The 21,374-nt window shown below is 49.3% G+C and overlaps 1 protein-coding gene across 1 annotated transcript in view; it reads left to right on the top strand.

Moving 5' to 3' along the window:
• Ccdc13 (coiled-coil domain containing 13) overlaps nt 1-21,374 on the top strand; it is a 37,781-nt gene that overhangs the window by 3,521 nt on the left and 12,886 nt on the right. Inside the window, exons 3-11 of the mRNA XM_026408107.2 lie at nt 3,219-3,361; nt 5,034-5,123; nt 9,099-9,215; nt 10,462-10,566; nt 12,738-12,899; nt 15,881-16,057; nt 17,505-17,711; nt 19,887-20,026; nt 20,569-20,652. Coding sequence (XP_026263892.2) covers nt 3,219-3,361; nt 5,034-5,123; nt 9,099-9,215; nt 10,462-10,566; nt 12,738-12,899; nt 15,881-16,057; nt 17,505-17,711; nt 19,887-20,026; nt 20,569-20,652 — 1,225 coding nt within the window. The remainder of the gene's footprint in view (nt 1-3,218; nt 3,362-5,033; nt 5,124-9,098; nt 9,216-10,461; nt 10,567-12,737; nt 12,900-15,880; nt 16,058-17,504; nt 17,712-19,886; nt 20,027-20,568; nt 20,653-21,374) is intronic.

Below are 21,374 nucleotides of genomic sequence, written 5' to 3'. Positions count from 1 at the left end.
GACTATTTTTCTTTGGATTTTCAGTGATTGCTTTAGTGATTACAAAATACATACCCACCTTTTTAGAGTCTATTTAGGATTAGTGTTTTACCACGTCAAGTGGAACATAGAAGTATTGTCACCACATAGGTCCCTCACCCTCCCCACTTATAAATTGCAGCCTTTACATGAATTACACCTACAAAACTGGTAATTCCATCACTGTTAAAGCTTTGGCTTATGAACATTATAAGTCTTAAAAACTTACAGAGATGAAATTAGTCTATTTTATTTACCTAGCTACTAGCATTTCTGTGCTTTCCCATTTCCTACTGCCCCCATTTATCAACAAGGGGACAGCCCCAGAAGTGGGACTGGCCTGGAGACAGGATTGGGAGACAAAAGGAACAAAAGATAATTTTCTTCATTCACTTCAGGCTCTTCTTCCTTCACTTTGTACTAAAGAGGGCTTCCCTTGACCTCTTTCTGATGGCTGGTTCTAGGATTTGTGCTGCCTGAGTCCTGGGAAAGAAACTCCCCTCTGGATCATTTGTGCTTCTAGGTCTGGTTTCCTACCCCCGTATGCTTTGCTGCCTTTTACTTCCAGAGCCCTCAGGTAGCGGCTTCACACATACTGTCCCAGGGTTTTAGTTGTATTCAATGAGAAAGAAAGAGTGTGCTGAGTCTGTCTCAACCAGAACCAAACTGGTGTTACAACAGTGTTTCTTAAACTGCTAGTGTTGATGATTTTCCCAGTGACCCTTGATATCCCCTCCCTGCCCTTGTTAAAGGAGCTAGGGAGCCAGTGTGCTCTCTTGATGCTCAGCAGTTCCTGTCTCCCTCCAGATACTCCAGGGCTCCAGGTCTGTTCTGAGCTCTTTCTCCTGATGTGTGCTTGGCCTTTCCAGCAGATGGGAGGTTCTGAGGGCTGCTGTTCCTAACTACCCATAGCAGGCCTGTACTGCAGTAATTCAAAAACCACCAAGGGCTACCATTTGCTTTTCATTGGTTGTCACCTTCTGTCTTGTTCTGCAGCATATCATGGTCTTTTTAAAAAGTAGAACTGAGAAAACACCTGCCAGTCACACATTCTGGAGTGTCAAAAGCATTCAGGGAGCTGTTATTGCACAGGTAGAGGAACTGTACTCCAAAGAAGACAAGTGACTACCAAGGCTACCCAGGCAGTCAGTGGCCAATCTGGGCTAGCTCTCACTGCTTGCCTTCTGCACAGCCCTCACAACATGCAACTCCCCCCATTCACATCTCACCAACTACTTCTCTTGCCCACTGCAAGTAGCCCTCCAGCTACTGCGGCCTACTTTATGTTCCTCAGATTCCTCGTGCATGCCCCCATCTCCAAGCCTATGCACTTGCTGTATCTACTTAGAACACTCTTCCTAGTTGAGAACCTGCTTTCTCTTGGCTTGATTCCTTACTTTATCCATTCAGGTCTCTTCACATATTACCTTATCCTGGCTGCTCCGGGTAAAGTAGCATCACCCCATCATTAACATCCTTTGCTCAGCCTCTCTTTTTATTTCATATCACTTATTCCTTCCAGATCTTCTAATACTTATTTGTTTGATGTTTTATTATCTGTCTTCCCTACAGATAATTAATTACAATGTAAATCCCATCCGTCTTTTTTATTCACCCCTGAATCTCTAAAAGGGTCAAGTACTTGGTAGAAACTAGTAAACATTTGCTGAGTGAATGTATGAATGTATATTGATTAGATGTTACCACAGAATTCTGTGTAAGAAACAACTACATAATTTCAGCAGCATTTGGCAAAAATAATTTATTTAGTTCAAACATCTAGGGGTTAATTGGAGATTGGTTGAGCTAGGCCAGGCTTGGCTGTAATGGTTCAGCTTTGTTTCATGTGCCCCTCTTCCTCCTGGGATCAACTAGCTGGCATGGATTTGTTCTTGTGGAGATGGCATATGTGAGCAGAGCAAGCTTAACTACACGCATGCTCTCCAAGCCTCTGCCCACACCTCAGCTGTTGGCATCTCATCAGCCAAAGCCCAGAGCCAGGCAGATATAGGAGGGTTGAGGACACTGCACCCTGATGGTTTGAGGACACAGGAAAATCACAGATCATAGGGTGTGAATTACAATCCCATCACTGAGATTATGTGAAGAGCAATAAACCTCCCACAGAACTAAAACTCTGCTTTTTAAAATGTTTTTAAAAGTTTGTTTTAATTAGTCATACATGACAGTAGAATGCATTTGACACATCATACATAAATGGAGTATAACTTCTCATTCTTCTGGTTGTACATGATGTAGAGTTACACAAGTCATGTAATCATATATGCACATGGGGTAATAATGTCTGTTCATTCGACTATTATTTCGACTCCTATACCCCTCCCTTCCCTTCACTCCCCTCTGTCTAATCCAAAGTACCACTATCCCCCCCCCGTCTTATTGTGAATTAGCATCCACATATCAGAGAAAACATTTGGCCTTTGGTTCTTTAAGATTGGTTAATTTCACTCAGAATAATATTCTTCAGTTCCATTTATTCACTGGCAAATGCCATAATTTCATTCTTATTTAAGACTGAGTAATATTCCATTGTGTCTGTGTGTGTGTATGTATGTATATATGTGTGAGATATATATATATATATATATATATATCACAACATCTTTGTCCATTCATCTGTTGAAGGGCACCTAGGTTGGTTTCATAGGTTAGCTATTGTGAATTGAGCTGCTGTAAACATTGATGTGGCTATGTCACTGTAGAATGCTGATTTTAAATCCTTTGGGTATAAACCTAGGAGTGGTATAACTAGGTCAAATGGTGTTTCCATTCCAAGTTTTTGGAGGAATCTCCATACTGCTTTCTAGAGTGGTTCCACCAATTTGTAGTCCCACCAGCAATGTATGAGTGTGCCTTTTTCCCCACATCCTTGCCAAAATTTATTGTTGCTTGGATTGTTGATGATTGCCATTCTGACTGGAGTGAGATGGAATCTCAGTGTAGTAAAAGTCTGCTTTCTGATCTTACAATTTTCCTAGAACAACTGAGGAAAGACTGAATCTAAGTGGCTGCATTTCCTAGGGTTCCTTGGCATGTGGTGACTCTGCGGGACCTCTACCCTTTGTGACCATTCATTCCCAGTACTTTGGCTTTTAAACCCTGGTGCTGTTGGAGGTGTGGCATGAGTCTGATGTGCAGACCTGTGTTTTTAATTGACCTCACCATTTCTTTCATTTTAGGGAGTGCCGGTATGGCTGGAGATGTAGTCGCAACCAAAATTGTGGAACTCTCCAAAAAGAATCGGGCATTGATGGCAGAGTCAGAGGGTGGGAAAATGAAAATGAAGCAGCTGACCAATCGGATCCAGGAGCTGGAGCGGGAAGTGAGGGGCCTAAGTCATTTTTCCTTTGGCGGGGGGGGGGGGGGGGGGTGGGGGGGGGTGGGGGGAACACTCCTAGTGCCCTGGTCCAGAGAGAGAGCCATTAGATTCTTTGGGTTCTTCTGAAGGGCTTGAAATTGCAGTGAGTTCCTCAGTCTTTGTCACATCCAGAGAGGGAAAGCAAGGGGACACAGGCCATTGAGAGGCAGCCTGGCAGAGTGGCTAAGGGTACAGAACTGGAGCCAGACTACCAGGGTGTGGCTCTCAACTCCAGCACTGATAGATCTGTGACTGTGAGCACGTCATAAGCTTTCAGTGTCTCAGCATCCTCCATCTGTCACATGGTAGCAATAATTGTACCCACTCTAAGGCTTTATGAGGATTAAATGATTTCACATTATAAAGTACTTAAACACTGCCTGGCACCTAGTAAGCACTAGATAAACATTTGCTAAATAAATTCACAGAGATCCTTGCTCATCAGAAGCCAGAGCCAGAGACCTTCCATCAGTAGGTCTCGCTGATGTTCCTCTTCCTTTTTGCAGCCTCCTGCCCTCCCACAGATGATCCCACAGATGGTCAATCAAAGGCACAGCCCAAATGGCTCAGGGTCCCTTAGGAGATTTAGAATGGATCCAGAGGCTAGAGGGACACCTCACAGCTTCTCCCAGTGTAACATGGGAAGCTGAAGCTGCCAGAGATTGAGAGGCCTTCTCAGGCCACACCAGATGGGGTAGTATTAGGCTATGTTCCATGCCAGACCCTTCCAGAATCCATGTCAGTCATCACACTTGACCTTGAATAAGAGCTCCTTTTTTCTGTGATGTATTTTTTGAGAACCATGTAAGGTCTCTGTTGGGCCCTGGGGGAGACTGTAGGGAAGGATGATTCCTGGCCTCCTGGAAGACAGACCAATACAGATTTGTGCATGACTACGAATAAACCATGGCAGAGGTAAAGGAGAGCAACATGTTGAGTAATGGCCATGGCAAGAAGATGATGAGGGCCTGGAAGGGAGCTGCTTAAAGAGATCATGTAGGGAGTAGGTACATACATTCAAGACTCAGAGAGGTAGGTGGGGAACGGCCTCCAGGCAGAGGGCTCAGCAGGCACAAAGGCCCTGAGCAAAATGAAGGCCTGAATATGGTCAAGAGCAGACACAAGATGAGGTCAGAGAGGTTGGAGAGTGGGTCATGCCTCACAGTGTCAGATAGGGTATGGTCTTTGTGCAAAGAACAATAAAGAAATAATTAAAGGTTCAGTTGTCTGGATGTCTGCAGCAGTCTCGCCATGAGGCCATGAGCCAATGTGGCAGCATCTCTGTGTCTCTACTTCTGTTGTCCCATCTATAACCTGAAGTCCATAATTCCTTTATTCTCCACTCCTTGGCTCTGGATAGAATTCCTGGAGACAGATTATGACTATAGCATTATTATTTATTAAGTTATTAGCCTAAAACTTTTCTTACCATTCAATTGAGGAGTGGGGGAGGCAATCAATTAAACCCTCTCCCATCACAGAGCAGTTAGTAAAGGAGAATTCTTCCATTAATGATCCTAAAGTGAACTAAAAGGACAAACCTCTAAGACAGGTAACCACACACTCAGAGCACTTCAGCTGAGCTGTGCAATTGTGGAGCAGAATTAAACATTAAGTGCATGCTTTGCTTTTTCAGCTGCAGACAGCCCTGTCCAGGCTGCCAGCCAAGGGGTCCACCGATGCAGGAGCCAAGCCACCGAGGGCCCAGCTGGGAGACAAAGCCTTGGTATGAATTCTCTTCTGTACAGGGGAGTGCATGAGGTAGCTATCAGCCAGGGCCTCCCCTCCTCCACCAGAGCCAGAGCCTAGGTGCCTCTGCCAGGGCCCACCCACACACACCTGTTGCTGAGACAGGGGCTCATTGTCTACCACTGCAGCCTCCTCAGAGCTGCTATCAGGAAGGTTAGGCAGCCTATGGCCTGAGGCCAGGATGCCCTGGCCACACCCCAGGGTGGATCTAGCTCTGATTCATTCTCCAGAGAGGGCAGGTGGGAGGGACCTCAGGCCCCTGGAATCCTAGAACCTCAGCACCAGAAGGGCAGGCCTGGACTAACTGGCCTCTGCTACAGTCCAATCATCACCTTTATAGCTCCTCACTAGGGAGATCCAACTCTACCTTGCCCCAGGGACAGGGAATTCACCCTTGCCCGATGGGTTCCTGTTCTTTATGGGCAATCATACTATGAAGAGTCTTTCTTTTTGCAGAGCTCCAAATCTACAGAATAAGAGTAAATTTGGGGAATAGGGGCTTGTTCCCCAGATCTTATTTTTACTAAACCAGCACACAGTCCATAAAGCCAGGAGGTAGAAATTGTAGCTTTATGAAAGGAAGCCAACCCAGTGGGTTGCCAGAGGCAGGTAGCCCAAGCCAGACTAGAAACAGCATCAGTCTCAAGAACATCCCAGGAGGAGCTGGATGTAGTGGTGCATGTCTGTAATCCCTGCTACTCGGAAGGCTGAGGCGGAAAAGAACGTAAGTTCAAGGCTAGCCTCTGCAACTTAGTGAGACCCTCAGCCACTTAGCAAGACTCTACCTCAAATATAAAATATAAAGAACTGGGGTTGTAGCTCAGTGGTAAAACACCCATGGGTTCAATCCTCTGTGCCCAAAACAAAAACATAATATAATGGGAGGACTCACCAGGGTTTTCTTGGGAAACCAGGTCAATTGGTGACCGGAAGCTGAACCCAGAACTCCTAGTTTGGTGCTCCCTTTCCTGCCCCGTCTGCCGTGTTGCAGGATTAGTCCACCTCAGTCCTGTCTTGAGGACTCAGTCCCCCAGTGTGGAGTGTGTGTGTCCCCTTAAGTCTAGCCTTGTGTAAACTTGTCTCATTGCTGGGGAGGCGGAAGTGAGACTCTGCCCTTGGCAGGGACTGGACTGAGTGTTCTTCCAGGCCTTTCCTGGCTCTGAGGGATGCTGCTAATTTGCCCCTGCTTTATCCAGAACATCAAGCACCTCCATGTTCCCTGGAGAGATCCCTAAAAGAGAAACTGTTTGTTCAGTCACCTGTTGAGCCTGTTGGGATTTTCTGAGCCCTGTAACATAGGAATCAAAACAGGACCTCTGTCCCCAGAGGCATCCAAGAGGGACAGAAATAGCCATGTGAAAGAAGGACAGACAGGGCCTTCAGAGAAAGCCCCAGGGCACTATGTTCACAAAGGGAGTATATCCTTCAGGAAAATCAGCTAGAAGAGAGATGGGGGCATCCTTGAACTTGGCTTTTCTGGTGAACAGGAAGGGCCTTCCAGGAGCACAGTGCAAGCCAGGGCCAAGGCTAGGAAGCACTCAGCCTTCCCATTCAATTTGCTTACCTGGATGCCAGCTGGATAGCATTTGGGCTACAGCCCAGAGCCCACAGCAGGGAAAAGGAATGTGAGCCAAAAAGAGCTGGGGCAGGGTCACCCATGGAGAGGGGGTCCTCAGAAGGTAGTGGAGCAGGAGTTTCTACTCAGTTCTGTGGCCTTGGGCAGCCTGGGGAGCTTCTGACAGAAGAGCATGTGCAGGGCTGCAAGCTTCAGTTCATCCATACCACATGTTTTCCCTGGCGTCTTATGATCAGAGTGAGAATAAGAGCAATGCTCCCCCTCATCACTCTGTGGGGTGGCCCAGGCTGCCACATTCTGGCCTCGCCTCTAAAGTACATTCCAGAGTGGAGCTGAGGCCCCGTGCTCTGCATGGGGCTGCGTGAGGCTGAGGCATGAGCACTGTTGGCATTGCTCTCCTGGACTGCATTCCAGTTATTCCCTCAAAGGAAACAGCCCAGGATGGCTGCAGATGTGCCTATACCAGGTCCCCCCTAAAGCCTATAGAATTTCACTCTGGGTAGAAAGAGGTCCAAAATGGCTGCAAAGTAGGCCGGACCCAGCTGCCCAAAAGGACTAGGCCCTGGCCCAGCCCTTTCCAGAGTATCATTTGGCCTCAGTCCACTTTGCCAACTGGCTGCCAGAGCTGAGAAAGGGCCCCTGGCATTGCCCTCTGTCAGAACCTGGCCTAGATAGTGCCCTTCACTAGAGTTATCCCATCAACCATTGCAGGTACACAGAAATGAATATCACATACCCCTACATTACAGGTGAGGACAGGAGGCTGAGAGGGCACCATTAACCAGGATCTAGAGCCAGATTCAACCTGGGTGCTAGTTTCATGCTCTGACCAGAGAGATGCTGCAGGGTCATAGCAGCCCCAGGAGAAGCCCATGTACTCCCTCAGCTCTCAGCATCAGGGCTGCCAGGACCACTGGGACTCATGGCATGAAGATCTGACAGGCAGAAGTAGGTGTTGCTTTCCAGCTCAGGACAGATTCAAAGCCACACATTTAACAGGCAAGAAGATAGGCGCCCAATAGCAATGAGGGGATGGCAGGCAGCCAGACATGCAGGAGGACATGGGAAAAATGTCTTTTTTACAAAAGGATATACTTGTATTTCACATAAGTTTCCAGTTCATAAATTTTGTCCACACTGGTTATTTGTTTTAGCCCCATGATGGTGCTGTGAGGAAGCAGGACACCCATTCCATAGATGAGGAAAAAATACCATCAGGGTTTCTAGACCATGTGTCCAAATAATTTCTTTGACTGCTGGTTTTCAGTTGAACTATTCAGAGCCTCTGGGGTCCATGGAACTTCCCATACTGTCTTTCATAATGGCACCCACAGGAGATTTTGTTTGTGCCTACTGAAAAAGATTTAGAACGTCGCTGTACCCTTACCCTGCTTCCCAGAAGACCAGCACTCTGAGTTGTTAGAGCAGGAGCAGAGGGACCCAGCATCATTGCTTGGTGATGCTCAGTCCACCAACAAACATTACTGCTGCCAGCAACAGCGACAGCAGCAACTGCGTAAATTGGGAAGATCAACCAGGACAGGGTCCATTCCAGGGTTCTATTCCCACTTAGGTCACCCCCAACCAGCTGTGTGCCCGAGGGCAAGTTACTTCCCTTCTCTGGATTTTATTTTCATCATTGATGGAAGGAGTTTGAATGGGCTGATCTTGGAGGCTTCCTCAGTGTATATAGAAGACAGAGAGGTAGTCAGCTCATTGGAGAAAAAGCTGTAGCCAAACATTGCAACATTGCATCAAGCATTATTTTTTTAATATTTGATTTTTTAGTTATAGTTGGACAAAATAGCTTTATTTATTTATTTTTATGTGATGCTGAGAATCGAACCCAGGGCCTTGCATGTGCTAGGCGAGTGCTCTACCACTGAGCTATAACCCCAGCAGCAAGCATTATTTTTTAAAGGAAAAAGACATCACTAAGAGGTCCAACAGTCAGTTTCCATGGTTGCTGCAGCTTTTTAAGTCTCAGAGATGGAGTGTTTAGGGGGGAAACTGGTCCTTTTCTCTGTTCAGTGAGCACACTGCCCTCAAGGGAGCCCAAAGGCCCTCATCTGTCAGAGACAAGGCCCAGATTGATCAGTGTGATTCTGGGAGAGGGAGACCATGAATTAGGAAGGTCATGGCCCTCCTGCAAAGTTGGAGTGGCCTTCTGTGAATGAACAAGTTCCCTCCCTCTTCTAAGGGCAGATAAACTAGCTGTGATGCCATCTCTGAGCACAGCAGAGAGAGTCCATGCTAGGAAGCACCAAGCACCTAGCACCCAGCACAGTGCCCAGTGCAGACTTGGATAAATAGGGGCTGATTGCTATTACAATTCAGGCAACAAGTGACTGCTTTCTCCCTGTTCTTGCCAACCAGCCGGAGACCCCAGAGGTGAAGGCCCTGAAGGACAGGCTGGCAACCATGAACCTGAAGATGAGTGATCTGCGCAACCAGGTTCAGTCCGTGAAGCAGGAGCTCCGGATGACCCAGAAGGTCTTTCAGAACCTGGGTTCAGCTTGGGACTTGTTGAGGGCTGGGGCTGGCCTTGGGAAGAGCACAGCTGGCACACAGCTTCCATCGTCCAGGAGCAGGGAGTGCCCTGCCAGAGAGCATCCTGCTTGCTCTGGGTCAGGTTCCACATCCAGTAACTTCCTTTCAGGGCTCCTTGGTATAGTCCCATCTGATGGACAATCACCAGCTGCCTTAGGGTTATTCCTTTGTGGTGCCTGCCTAGCTCCGGACTAAGGGAGGATACCCCTTCCACCCAGGGGGATTCCTTTAAGCCTTCCCTACATTCCCTGTGCCCTAATAGATCCTGGGTCTCCACTTAATAAGCCACCATTGACTCAAAATTCTGCCAAGACCTTCCCCCTGCCCTCTGCTATCTGTAGTATCAGAAAATGAACAGGTGGTTTGTGCATTAAAGGGCCCTTTCAAAGGAAAGCACTCAGACATAGGGCACAGGCCCTGGAGGCCCAGCTGGTTTGTTGTTTATTTTTATTTATGTAGTGAATTCTCTGGCATTTGTCTTCCCTGCTGGAACCTCTCAGACCAGCCAAGATTTCCAAAACAACATTCTATTGTGGAAACAAGCACCAAGGACTTGGTAACTTGGTGCACCGAATGGGATTTCCTGTTGGGCTTCAGAGAGCTCAGGTCACAAGCTGGAGTGTCCTGCTTCCGCCTCAGACCCTGAGGTGGAGCTGAACACGGCACTTCAGTAGCCACAGAGTTGTGCCCTTCTTGAAGCACAGCACCCTCAAGTGCCACTCCAGCACTCCTCCTTGCTACACTCAGATGGCCACTGGTCTGTGGCTTTTCTCAAAGGTCAAGACCCTGAGGCCATGTACTTCCTGTAGCCATCCAGACTTCTCTCAGGTCTAGTTGATAAGTGAATGGGTTAAGGAAGCAGGTGTTGGTCAGCTCTGTGGTCCACTCATTACAGAATGTGCCATGAGCAAGGGGACCTACCTGGCCATTGCTAGCAGTTCCTGGCAATGGCTCCTCTAAGCATCATGAAGAAACTCTGGCAATGATGGATCTGCTACTTTCCCTGGAGAGCTGAGCCAGGAAAGTGGCAAACCAGCCTTTAGGGCTACACCCTGAGGTGGGAGGGGGGCTTGTGGTGCAGGCTGCCCCCAGGAGTCCCACACACCAGCACCGCTTCTGAAGATGCAGCTGTGTCAGGGCCTGGTGGAGCCCTGTCTCCTGCCACTCTGAACACGCTGCCTCATTGCAGGTTTTGTCCAGTGAGGTTGGGGAAGATGTGAACATCCAGCAGCTCCTGTCCTCTCCGGGGACCTGGAGGGGAAGGGCTCAACAAATTCTCGTTCTTCAGAGCAAGGTGAGTGTGTCATCACCCCGCTCCTGGCCCTGAACAGAGGGTTTAAAAGGCCCAGAGACCTGTGCTAGAGACGTGAGCACTCAGAGCTCCAAAGGCCCACGTCCTGCAGAGCGTACTCTCAGGCCAGTGTTTACATTCTCCACCCAGCCTGATTTTAATTTGTTATTTAATGAACAAGCACTTACATAACACCACATGCCAGGCACTGGCACTTAATGAATGCCAATGCCTTTGGTTTGACTTCTTCTTCTCCAGGCATATTTTTTCCTGGTTCACGTAAGATTGCGTGACTGTTGTAATTGTAGGCTTTTTCCAGTTTCATCCAGATGCTTGTTGTCTTTTGAAAGTTTTCATTACCCAATAAAAACTTTGCCTTGTCTCTCTCTTTGTTTTCTAAATATTTTGGATCAGACCAAAGGAAGCTGAAAACAGGGGCTCCGGAGTCCAGCTGCTTGGATTCCAGCCCTCATTCTCCACTCACTGGCTGGGTGACCTCAAGCAAATTTCTGCCTTTGTGTGCCTCAGTTCCTCAACTGTGTAATGGGGATAACTGCACCTACTCCCAGGGTTGCCAGGAGGAATGAATAAGTCAGTGTGTACAGAGTGCTAGGCATAGTCCCTGGCCCAGAGAAAGACCTGGACAAAGATTAGCAGCACTGATTTTTTTCTTTTTACCTTTAAACTGAAAAACACATGAGCACATCACTTTCATTCCCAACAACATAAGGGTCATGACTAGTGGCTTTTATTCTTAGGGTCTACTTGAAGCCAACATGAAGGTGAAAAAAAAAAAAGAAAGAAAGAAAAGAATAAACAAAACCTCTGGTTGCTGATTAGTGCAAGGCCTTGGGATCTCTTGGAGATCTGAGTTTGAATCTGGCCTCTCACTGCTCTACTAGTCTGTAACCTCAAGCAAATCACTTCTTTTCTGGGTCTTATTTTCCCATCTGCAAAGAGATCATAATACTACCCTTATAGGGTGTCATAGGGCTAAATGAAATAATATTTGGCTGGGCGTGGTATTGCATGCCTATAATCCCAGCGGCTCAGGAGGCTGAGACAGGAGGATCATGAGTTCAAAGCCAGCCTTAGTAATTTATCAAGGCACTTAGCAACTCAGCCAGACCCTGTCTCTAAATAAAATATTTTAAAAGGGCTGGGAATGTGGCTCAGTGGTTAAGCACCCCTGGGTTCAATTCTCAGTACCAATAATGATAATAATGATAATATTTGTAAAGCACTGGGTGTAGTGCCTGCCACAGTCAGCACTCAAGTAGTATATTAAATAATTTCAGCTAACACTGCACTCTTTAAGGTTTAACTGGAGCTACCATACAGTGCCACAGGAGGGCACTCATTTGTGCTTTCAAAGCAATGCTCCTGCCCTTTACCAGTGATCCTAGTGAATCTTGCCTCCTCTCCTGGCTCAAGTTCATCAATTTCCTTCCATCATTTGGTTGTGTTGACATGGAAACCAGTATAAGAAGGACTCTGGGAGTTCTCTGATTAAATTCCAGTGTGATAAAGATGTTGTTCTGTGGGATGCCATCTACCTGTGACTTGTGAGAGGCCATGTGTGCTGAGCTCTGTGTTGAGGGCTTCACCAGGGCCCTCTTGGGGTTTCTCTACATTGCCTAATCTTAAAAGTCACCCATAGCCTTGGTTTAAGATGCAGATTCCCATACCCTTGCCCTGGAGATCTGATGTAGAGAAGTTAAGTAAGGTGTGCATAAATCACACAGCCAGTGAGGATTTGAGCCAGGCTCTTCACTTCCAAACTCTGCCTTCCCTCTGCTGTTTCTCCTGCCTATGGCCCACCATCTCCCAAGAACCTCCCTCCCTCCACACCGTCTGTTAGAGTTCTTCCTTGTACTGAGGCTTGCCTTCCTATACCTCCAGGTTTCTGGGGCCATACCTCTGCTTCTTGCCCTCAAACAGCCCCTCAGAAGTGGGGTGATTTTCTAACCTTGAAGTGTGTCTTTTCTAAGCTAAACCTCTTGAGTGTCTTCCTGCTTTGCTCAAAATACCAACTCAGATCTTTTCTCTCCAGGCCCCCTTGTCTGGGGCTCCCACAGCCATCTGGAACAGTGGTTCCGTCTTCAGGATCCATGGCACCTCAGAGTGCTGGTCTGACTGCAGACACATGGTAGAACAAGTTTTCCCACCCTCAGGTTCGAGAGCTTGAGAAGCAGCTGGGACAGACCCGGAGTAGGTCTGCAGGAACAGCCAATGATGAGCTCCCTATCTACCCAGACCCAAAGAAGCTGTCGGCACAGGAGAAAAACCTACTGAGGATCCGCAGCCTGGAAAGGGAAAAACAGGAAGGCTGGGAGGTAATGCATGCCCAGTAAGGAGGTGAGGTGGACAGGGGGAAGATCATCGGAGTTCCCGGGAGGGTCTGAGGCATTCCCCACAGGCAGGAGATGCCTGGGGCCTTGGGTCACCTCTGGGCATGTTCCTTGCTTCGTATCAACCCAGCTCTAGTTGCCTGATGGGGCTTCACCCAGGGACCATTCAGTGAATTTTGAGTAACCTTGATTGTGAAAGGGAGCAAGGAGGAGAGTCATAGCTCCAAAAGTGGAATAAGATTAGATGGGTCTTAAAGGAGGATAGAGAGTTCCAGGCTAATAAAAGAGATGGGCAAGTTGGAATCAGCAGCAGAGTCTGCAGCTTGAGGGTGTTGAAAATCTTAACTCTACCAGGTTTAAGCATCAAAGAGAAATTATTACCCCATGTAAATGACTAGTCTAGAAATGCCCTAGCTTCAGGTATGGATAGATCCAGGGACTTTTAGATCTTGTCTTAGTACACTCTCTCCTGGATTGACTTCACTTGCTCCCATGGGAATCCCTGGTAGTCCTGACTTCTCTATTCTAACCTAGCCCCCACAGACAAAGGGCCTATTGAAAGAATTCCCCACGCAAAGACACTTCGCAGGGAGAATTCCAATTTTATTGCAAAAAGCTGTGTGCTTATATAGAACTAAAGGGGAGATGGTAGGGCTTAGATAAATGGCAGGCCACCCGTTTATTGGCAAGTTCTTCCAGATATCAGTTCCTGCGCCCAGGAATTAGTTCTCATTGGGGCTAAGGTTCCCCGCCAGCGAGGTTTGAAATTGGCGCCAAGGTTTGAAATTGGCGCCGAAGGGAGAATTCACAAGGGCGGGAACTTTTCTCGCCACTGCAGAGAAGAAGAAGGTAGGAAAAAGAAGTCCTTAGGCGCCATGTTGGGGTTTTTTCTCTGGGGTACGGCTGCTGTTTATACTTTTCCCAACACCTATCCCAGTAGTTCCAACAAAGTTTGGCCTAGCTTGGGTCAGGTGCCCATCCCTGAGCCAATCCTTGTGGCCAAGGATACGAGGGGTTTTATTGGTCAGGCTTCAGATACCTGTACCAAGTTTGGGTATTGAGTCAGTTTCCCCAGATTTGGACTGAGAGTAGGAAGTAGGGTCTACTTCAAAGAAAGTAGCTGAGGAAGCAGGAGGAGGTGCCAGAAGGCCAAACAATTGGCCCACTTTAGTGACCCTGAGACAGTGTCCTTCCTGATAGTGAAGCCTTAAACTTTTCACTGGGAGGCTTCTGTTTGTGTCAACTCCAGGCTGGACCCTGTGCTGGGAACCTGGTGACCATCATCACGTGTTCCTCCCAGCATTCTAGACCATCAGTTATGAGGAGGGGAACAGTGAGAGTGGAGAGGTAGGTAGGGCCAGGACCTGCTGGACCTTGAATGCCAGCCAGGGGGGCGGGCTTTTATCCTGAAGGCAGTGGAGCATCTCCAAAGGGTTTCAAGCTGTGAATGAACATGGCTAACTGTGCTTTTTGAAAATATCACATAGTTGGGAGGCGGAGGAGATATTGGAGGCAGAGCATAATCTGCTCAAGACATGACCAAGGACCTACAACAAGATAATAGGACTGTAGTGGAAGGGCTGGACACCTGGACGTTAAGAGTGGACTCCAGGACTCTGTGAGTGACTGAACGTGGAAGGAAAAGGAGTAGGTAGAATCATAAAGGACTTTCAGAGAGTGTCACATGTGGTTAGGGGAAATAGAAGTAGGTTCAAGGGGCAAAGGGGAGGTGAGGATTGGAAATGTTAGATTTGAAATGCACACAGCTTGGGCTTGCACATTCACACACCAGAGAGCATCGTGAATGGCTGACCAGCCATAAGCTACAATACTAGTGGGAGGAAATGGCCAGCTGTCCCTTAGAGCCCAGAGCGTGACATCAGAGCACAGGTGAACAATGGCTGCCTCCCTGCACAGGGCTCATGGTCCTGTGGGTTTATATTGTTTTACTCATTTTGTGTTTCCATAATTTACCCCATTGAGGATCTGAAGACATGTTTCCAGCATTAAATGAGCCTCAGCACCAGGTCAGATTATGTCACCCCCTATCCCAAACTCCCCCTCAGTGTCTCAGAGCTAACTTTGAATTTCCTCCTCTGGCCTCTGCCTCTCTGCCCTTCCTTGCCCCTGAGCTGCCCCCTCACTCATGGTGCTCCACCCACACATGTTCCACCCCAGATCTTTGCTCTTGTCTTCAGTCTCTCTTCAGCTATGACTTTTGGGGAAGCCCTTGCTTGACCATATTCCATCTTCCCACCCCTTTCCCCCACTCTTCAGTTAGCATTTGTCAGCTCCTTGGGAACGAGGACTCTGTTTTGTCCTCTGCTGTACCTTTAGCACCTATCGCAATGCCAAGCATATAGTGAGTCCTCAGGAAACACTTGAGAATGAAGGAATGAAGGAATGAGAGCCTCAAAGATGTGTGCAGCATGCAAGTCTCCAGTTTATCACTGACCAAGCAAGGCACAGTCTGGGGTGCTGTGCTGGGTGCTGGTGGAGGAGGTGGGAGGATGGGGAGGCAGGGCAACTTCTCATTCAAGCTCTGAGGGGCTAAGAGCCTCCATTTGAACCCTAGACTTAGTGCTCTTCCCTAAAGTGTGGTTTTTTTCTTTTCTCTAGCTGGAAAGGGGGCTAAGAGGTGGGGCAGCTTTTTGGAGGTCACACCAAGATTTGCCTGTGGGTTTTCTCCCATGTGCGTGGAAGGCAGAGTTCTCAGGCTGAGGGCAGGAGCACTGTCATCCATGAGTGCTGTCTGTCAAGTGCTAGGGCAAGCTGGGAGGCATGGACCCACCTGACACTCCTGAGGAGTGGGGGTGGGAGTCAGAGCCGGCTCTACTAATTTGCTCTACAGCCTTCAACAGTGCCCCTAGCCTCAGCCCCTGCCTCCCCAGTGAGTGGGAGCCAGGGACCAGATGTGCCAAGGCCCCACCCAGCCCTACTGCCCTGTCCTCAATTTCTAATTACAGAAACTTGCTGGGGAGCGGGATACCCTCCAAAAAGAGCTGGAAGAGCTGAGAAAGAAGTCTGAGGGAGTGAAGTCTCGAAACAAGGTGCTATCGAGCGAAGTGAAGACCCTCAGGAGCCAGATGGGGACCCTGGTGGAGAAGGGCAGACATGATGACGAGCTCATTGATGCCCTCATGGTATGGCCCAGCCACTCGGGCAGGGCAAGAGCCAGGGCCTGATTCCCAAAGGATGGGCCACCAGCCTCCCAGACACCTGAGACCCAGCCCCAGCAGCCTGAGTGAGCCCTCACTCCCACAGAGGGCCACCTGCTTAACCCAGAAGGTGTTGCCTTCAGATGGGCCGCACCACCAGGGCCTTACCCCTGGGACAGGAAGCAGCTTAGAGGGGTTGCTTGAGGCATGAAGAGGGCTGGGACGGCAGTACCCAGCTCAGGCCTTGGCTGTATGGACCTCAAAGGATAAAGAGAAGGATGGGGGGAAGAAGGAAGAGACAGGATCACACCATGGGTTATTTTTCAACAAGGAATGAAGGGACAGCTGAGGGGCCGGTGCAGACCCTTGCCTGTGTGAATAATGGTTGATTCTAGAGCCACGTAGTGTAATCCCTTTCCACAGACGGGGAAACCAAAACTCAAAAAGGTCATATAACTCGTCCAAGAATACACAGCTCAGCTCAAAGCAGGTTTTCCTGACTATAAACCTGTCCTTGATGAGCAAGGCCATACTGCTTTCCTACAGCCTGGGCTTTTCTCTGTGGGACCTGAAGTACCCCCAGAGTGTGATGCCTCAATTCTAAGTTGTGCCCACACACCCCAGGCATGTTATGCCTGGCTTGCTGTAGAACAGTAAGGTAGGCTTGCCTCCACTGGTACCTTGCTGGATGTCCTGGGGCCCAGTGCATCTCCTTTCTGAGTCTCAGAAACCAGTTTTTAAAATAGGGTACAGGGCAGATGTCCCCTGAAGTCCATGCATGCCACCATCCTTTGCACTGAAGATGGCATAATAAGAGCTGTAAATCAGTTCCATCCACTCACCACAAATGTGTCCTTGGGTTCTCTGAGCCTTAGTTTCCTTCACTAGGAGGTGAGGACGACAGCCTCCAACCTGTTCCCAATCACTGACATTGTCCTTCCTGTTGGCCCCCAGGCAGGAGGTTCCTGCCCCCACCCCAGTCTCCCTTTTCAGGGATGGGGGCCTCAGCCAGATGCTAAAGAATTCCTGGGAGAGTCTAAGTCTTGCCTCCAAAGGTACTTTCCCAACCAGTGGGATCAGGCTTTCTTTTACCCAGATATTTGTCCTACCAGCTGAGGAGCCACCTTCTGAGAACTTTCTCTTGTCCTCAAGAGCTCTTTCGATATCTTTCTCAGTCCTCATCTTAGGAAGAAGGAATTTAAGGACAGAAGATGGGTACATTTCCCACTTGTCTGCTTTGAGCCCCACCCAGGGCAGGCAAGGAATGTGTTCTTCCTTCTCAGTGGGACAGTTAGTGTCCCACCACTAGGTTCCCAGTGGCTAGGGGGAGGGGTGGGTTGCTCCAGGTGGGGAAGCAGTCTCCTCTTATCCTTACCTGCCCAGAGCAGCCTCCACTGACCCTCATCTGTCCTCTTGCTTGCCCACCCACCAGGACCAGCTGAAGCAGCTACAGGACATTCTGGGCAGCTTGAATCTACAGGAGGAAAAGATGCGTACATCCCAGCACCAAATGGACCAGAATCTCAACAGCCAGGCCCAACAGAGCAGCAGCCTTGTGGCCCAGCTGCAGGCCATGGTGGCTGAGCGAGAGGCCAAGGTGCGGCAGCTGGAATTAGAGATCGGGCAACTTGGTGTGCAGGTGAGTAGCGTGCTGGCACTGCCCCAACATCCATTTCCAAGCCCTGGTAAATCCATCCCACATCCAGAGAAATCTCAGCTTCTTCCATTTCTTTCCACTTGCCTTAGCGAAGCCACACCACATCCTTCCTGGCTCCACTTCAGCCACCTGCTTCCATCTGGCTCCCTGTCTCATTCCACACACACCTTTCCTTTCTAAAGAAATCTGGTTGTGTACTTACTCTATTTAAAATCTGCCCATGGCTTCCCATCCCCTCAGCTTTATTCAGTGCTCAAGGATCCAGGGCGCCCATCCCCAGCTCTGGCTCTCATTCTCCTAATCCAATATGGCGACTCTAGCTCCAGCCATTATGTTCACGTTGCAGTCAGTAGGAGAGCGGAAAGAAAGGCACACTTCTTTTTTTTAATATTTTTTTTAGTTGTTGATGGACACGATACCTTTATTTTATTTATTATTACATGGTGCTGAGGATTAAACCTAGTACCCCACACATGCTAGGCAAGTGCTCCACCACTGAGCTACAACCCCAACCCCAGAAGACCACACCACTTCATCCAGATTCCAGTTAGCTGCGTGACCTGTTCTTGCTGCCATTCCTCCTGCATCTTCTCATCACCTTTCCCCTTCCTCCTACCTTTTGCCACACAGATGCCACTTCGCTCCTCACATGACTGCTTTCTCCTCACTCCAGGGCTGTTCCAACCTGAAGCGCACCTCTACTTCCTCCCTAGCTGCCTCTGTCTGGCCAGCTCTACTCCTCAGCTGTTAGTCCTGAGCACCTCCAGGAAGCGCCAGACCCCCAGAATGTGTTGTGTGGCCCTCCCAGGCACTCTCCAACTCCCTCTGCAGCCCTGAGCTAAACCTTTTCAAGGGGGCACAGCCCATCATGCCTTGGTGCCTGCCCCTGAATCGAGCACACAGTGGATGCTCCATGGCAGGTGCCTGAGGGCACAGCTGGGGCTGCTAGGAGTCAGGCACCTCCAGCTTGAGGTGTGGGGAGAGGAATCACTGGCCTCTGGGGACAAAGATTCTGTGACAGGCATGAAGGTCCCCCAATGACAAAGAAGACTTATAGCTTCTGGTTCACTGAGAGGTTGACTGGCAAAGCCACAGGTGTGTCACAGAGCAGCCCTGCCTTTATTTCTAGGGATTCATGGTCCAGTCAGAGGTGTGAGAGCTTGGTCCAGCCTGATTTGTCCTACATAGCAGTCCATCTCCAGGGCCACAATAGCCTGGGACCATAGGACTGGCTGTGGTAAAAAATGCTGAAGCCCTAAGGGCTGAGGGAGAGCCTGGAGCAGGAGGAAAGCCGGAACAGAATCAGTGTGACAGGGAGGGGGCATATTGCTTTGTAGCCCCCCCCCAGCTTTCCATCCCCAGCTCACTAGGGAGGGACTTCTGAAAGGGCACGTAGCAACATTCCAGAATCTTCACATCACTGTCCTTGCTCCAGGCATACAAGAGAGGACAGATCCTATATCAGATGTCACCAGCCAGTAGGGGACCAAGCATTACCCATAGACAAGAAGGCATCTATTGCAAGATTTCTCAGAATGGCTAGGAGTGGGGTCTTGCCCGTTTGTTAGGAACTCACACCAACTGTCCACTCCTTAATGACAGCCTGACCTCCTGTGGAGAGTCCTCTAATGTTCTTTCTTCAGCTTGGCCCCTCCAAGTATCCAGGAGAGGAGGGGGTGGTGGGAGAGGAGGGGACCTGGAAGCCCAGCCTTCACCCAAGGCTTCTAGTGCTTGCCGAGACCCTGCAAATCTCTCTGGCTCCAGGTGTGTATGAAAGGTCTAGGTATTCCAACTGCCAAAGGGGGCTGGCCTCAGTCATGCCTGGCATTTATGTGCAGCTGCCCTGAGAAGGGGGCCTGCTTGCAGATATCAATCTCCAATCTGCCCCAATTATAAGGCTGCACACCTCCCTTTGGGACAACTTCCTGGCCCAGCTACCGAGCTCATACCATGTAGCTCCCTTTCTGAAGAGAGGCATTATTAGATGTCATTATCATGCAAGTAGTGCCTTCACCACACAGGCCTGGCTTTTCACTTCTGAAAAGAAGCCTCTTTCACTTCCCCTAAAGCCCCGAAAGGGAGCCAAGGCCCCCTCCTGCCTTTTCCAGGCCACTGTGCCAAAGCTCTGAGAATTGAAACCACATCTGTCCCCTACAGTATCTTCAGAATAAAGTAATGGGTGAGGAGTCCAGCGGGCCTGAGGTCCACTCAGCCCACACCAGACTCCTGGAGGACCAGGGTCTGGCCAAGCCTCCAGCCTCAGCAAGCAACCACATCGGCAGGCTGGGATCTTCTCGGTAAGAAAAAAAATGTAAGAGAGGGGTTGGAGAGCGAATTATTAATTATTCAGAAGAAAAGTTGCTTCCTGCTGCCCCTGATGGGAAACCATAGGAACAAGTTTAAGATGACCGGGCTGTTGTTCTTCCAATACGTGGGCCTCTCCCAGTATTTTTGCTCTGCCTCTGCAGGACGAACCAATTAGGTCCAGGTTTATTACCTCAAGAGCATGCTGGTTACTGGTTGCAGCTCCCTATAATGGCCTCTCTGAGCTGGCCTCAGAATGCATCTGCTTCTAGGACCCCCAAACAAACTTGGGATAGTTGCTCAAAGTTCTGATATCACCAGGTTCTGTTTCATTTTGAGCAAGCAAGAATGCTGCAAAGAAGAGCAGCAAATCTACAGGGCCACCCAGCCCAGGCTGCTGTAAGGCCCACACTGGTCACCTCCACAGGCTTCCTGGAGCCCTGCTGGCCCCCATTCTACCTCACACACAGAGGTGAGCCCCAGCCATGCCCAGTCTGCCTTTCCCTGCTGATGGGTCCCTTCTGCCTTTGCACAGCTCTGTGAGCAGCCTGGGTCACACGCTGGTGGAATCTGCTCTCACCAGGCCTTCCCTGTCCAGCCCCCACAGGACCTCACCCAGGTATGAGCCCATTCAAAGGAGGGGAAACTGAGGCCAGGCGAAAGCTAGGGACTCTTCCTCAAGTAAGGATGTGGAGGGTCAAGGAAGTTGAGGTCCCAGTTGGTAGAGAACTGGAACCTTGGCCTCTTGATGCCAGACTGTGTTCCTTATCTTCCTGGGCCTGGCTCCCAGTACCTTCACTGTCCTTCTCTTCCTCATGGAAAATCAGTCTCTAGAGGGAGAATTTCACCTCATATGGGTTCCCACTTTAAGTCACTGATATCCCCTCAGCTCTCTGGCCTCTCTTTGTTGATAGAATCAAGCCTAAGGGCTTAAATGGGCCTTTTGTTCTTACTGCCAGCTCATAGACAAAGGATGGTTTTGTCCTACCTCTAAGTCCTGTCCCGAGCCCTGCCCACTGTCCACTAGAGCCATGCTCCTGCTTGTCAGTACACCCCCGCCCCTCAGGCAGGTCAGCTCAGGTTCCAGGCGAGGTCCCCAAGTGGGCTCTGTCCTACTTCTGACTCACTGTGTGGCTCTTGGCAAGTTGGTCCTCTCTCTGGGCTATCATCTCCCCCAAAGTACCTGAGACACTTCTGGCCTGATGTCTGGACCAAGGTCAGACCTGCAGTTGTCCCACCCATCAGGTTGTGGTCACAAGAGCACTTAGAGGCAAGTAGACTGACACAGAGCCACAGGGCACATGCCACTACTGAGGGTGGGGAGGCCTCATCACAGCAAAA

Source organism: Urocitellus parryii, chromosome 3, assembly GCF_045843805.1.
Source record: "Urocitellus parryii isolate mUroPar1 chromosome 3, mUroPar1.hap1, whole genome shotgun sequence".
NCBI lineage: Eukaryota > Metazoa > Chordata > Mammalia > Rodentia > Sciuridae > Urocitellus > Urocitellus parryii.
Note: the sequence above shows the minus strand (reverse complement) of the source record. Positions and strands in the feature narration are given on the sequence as shown.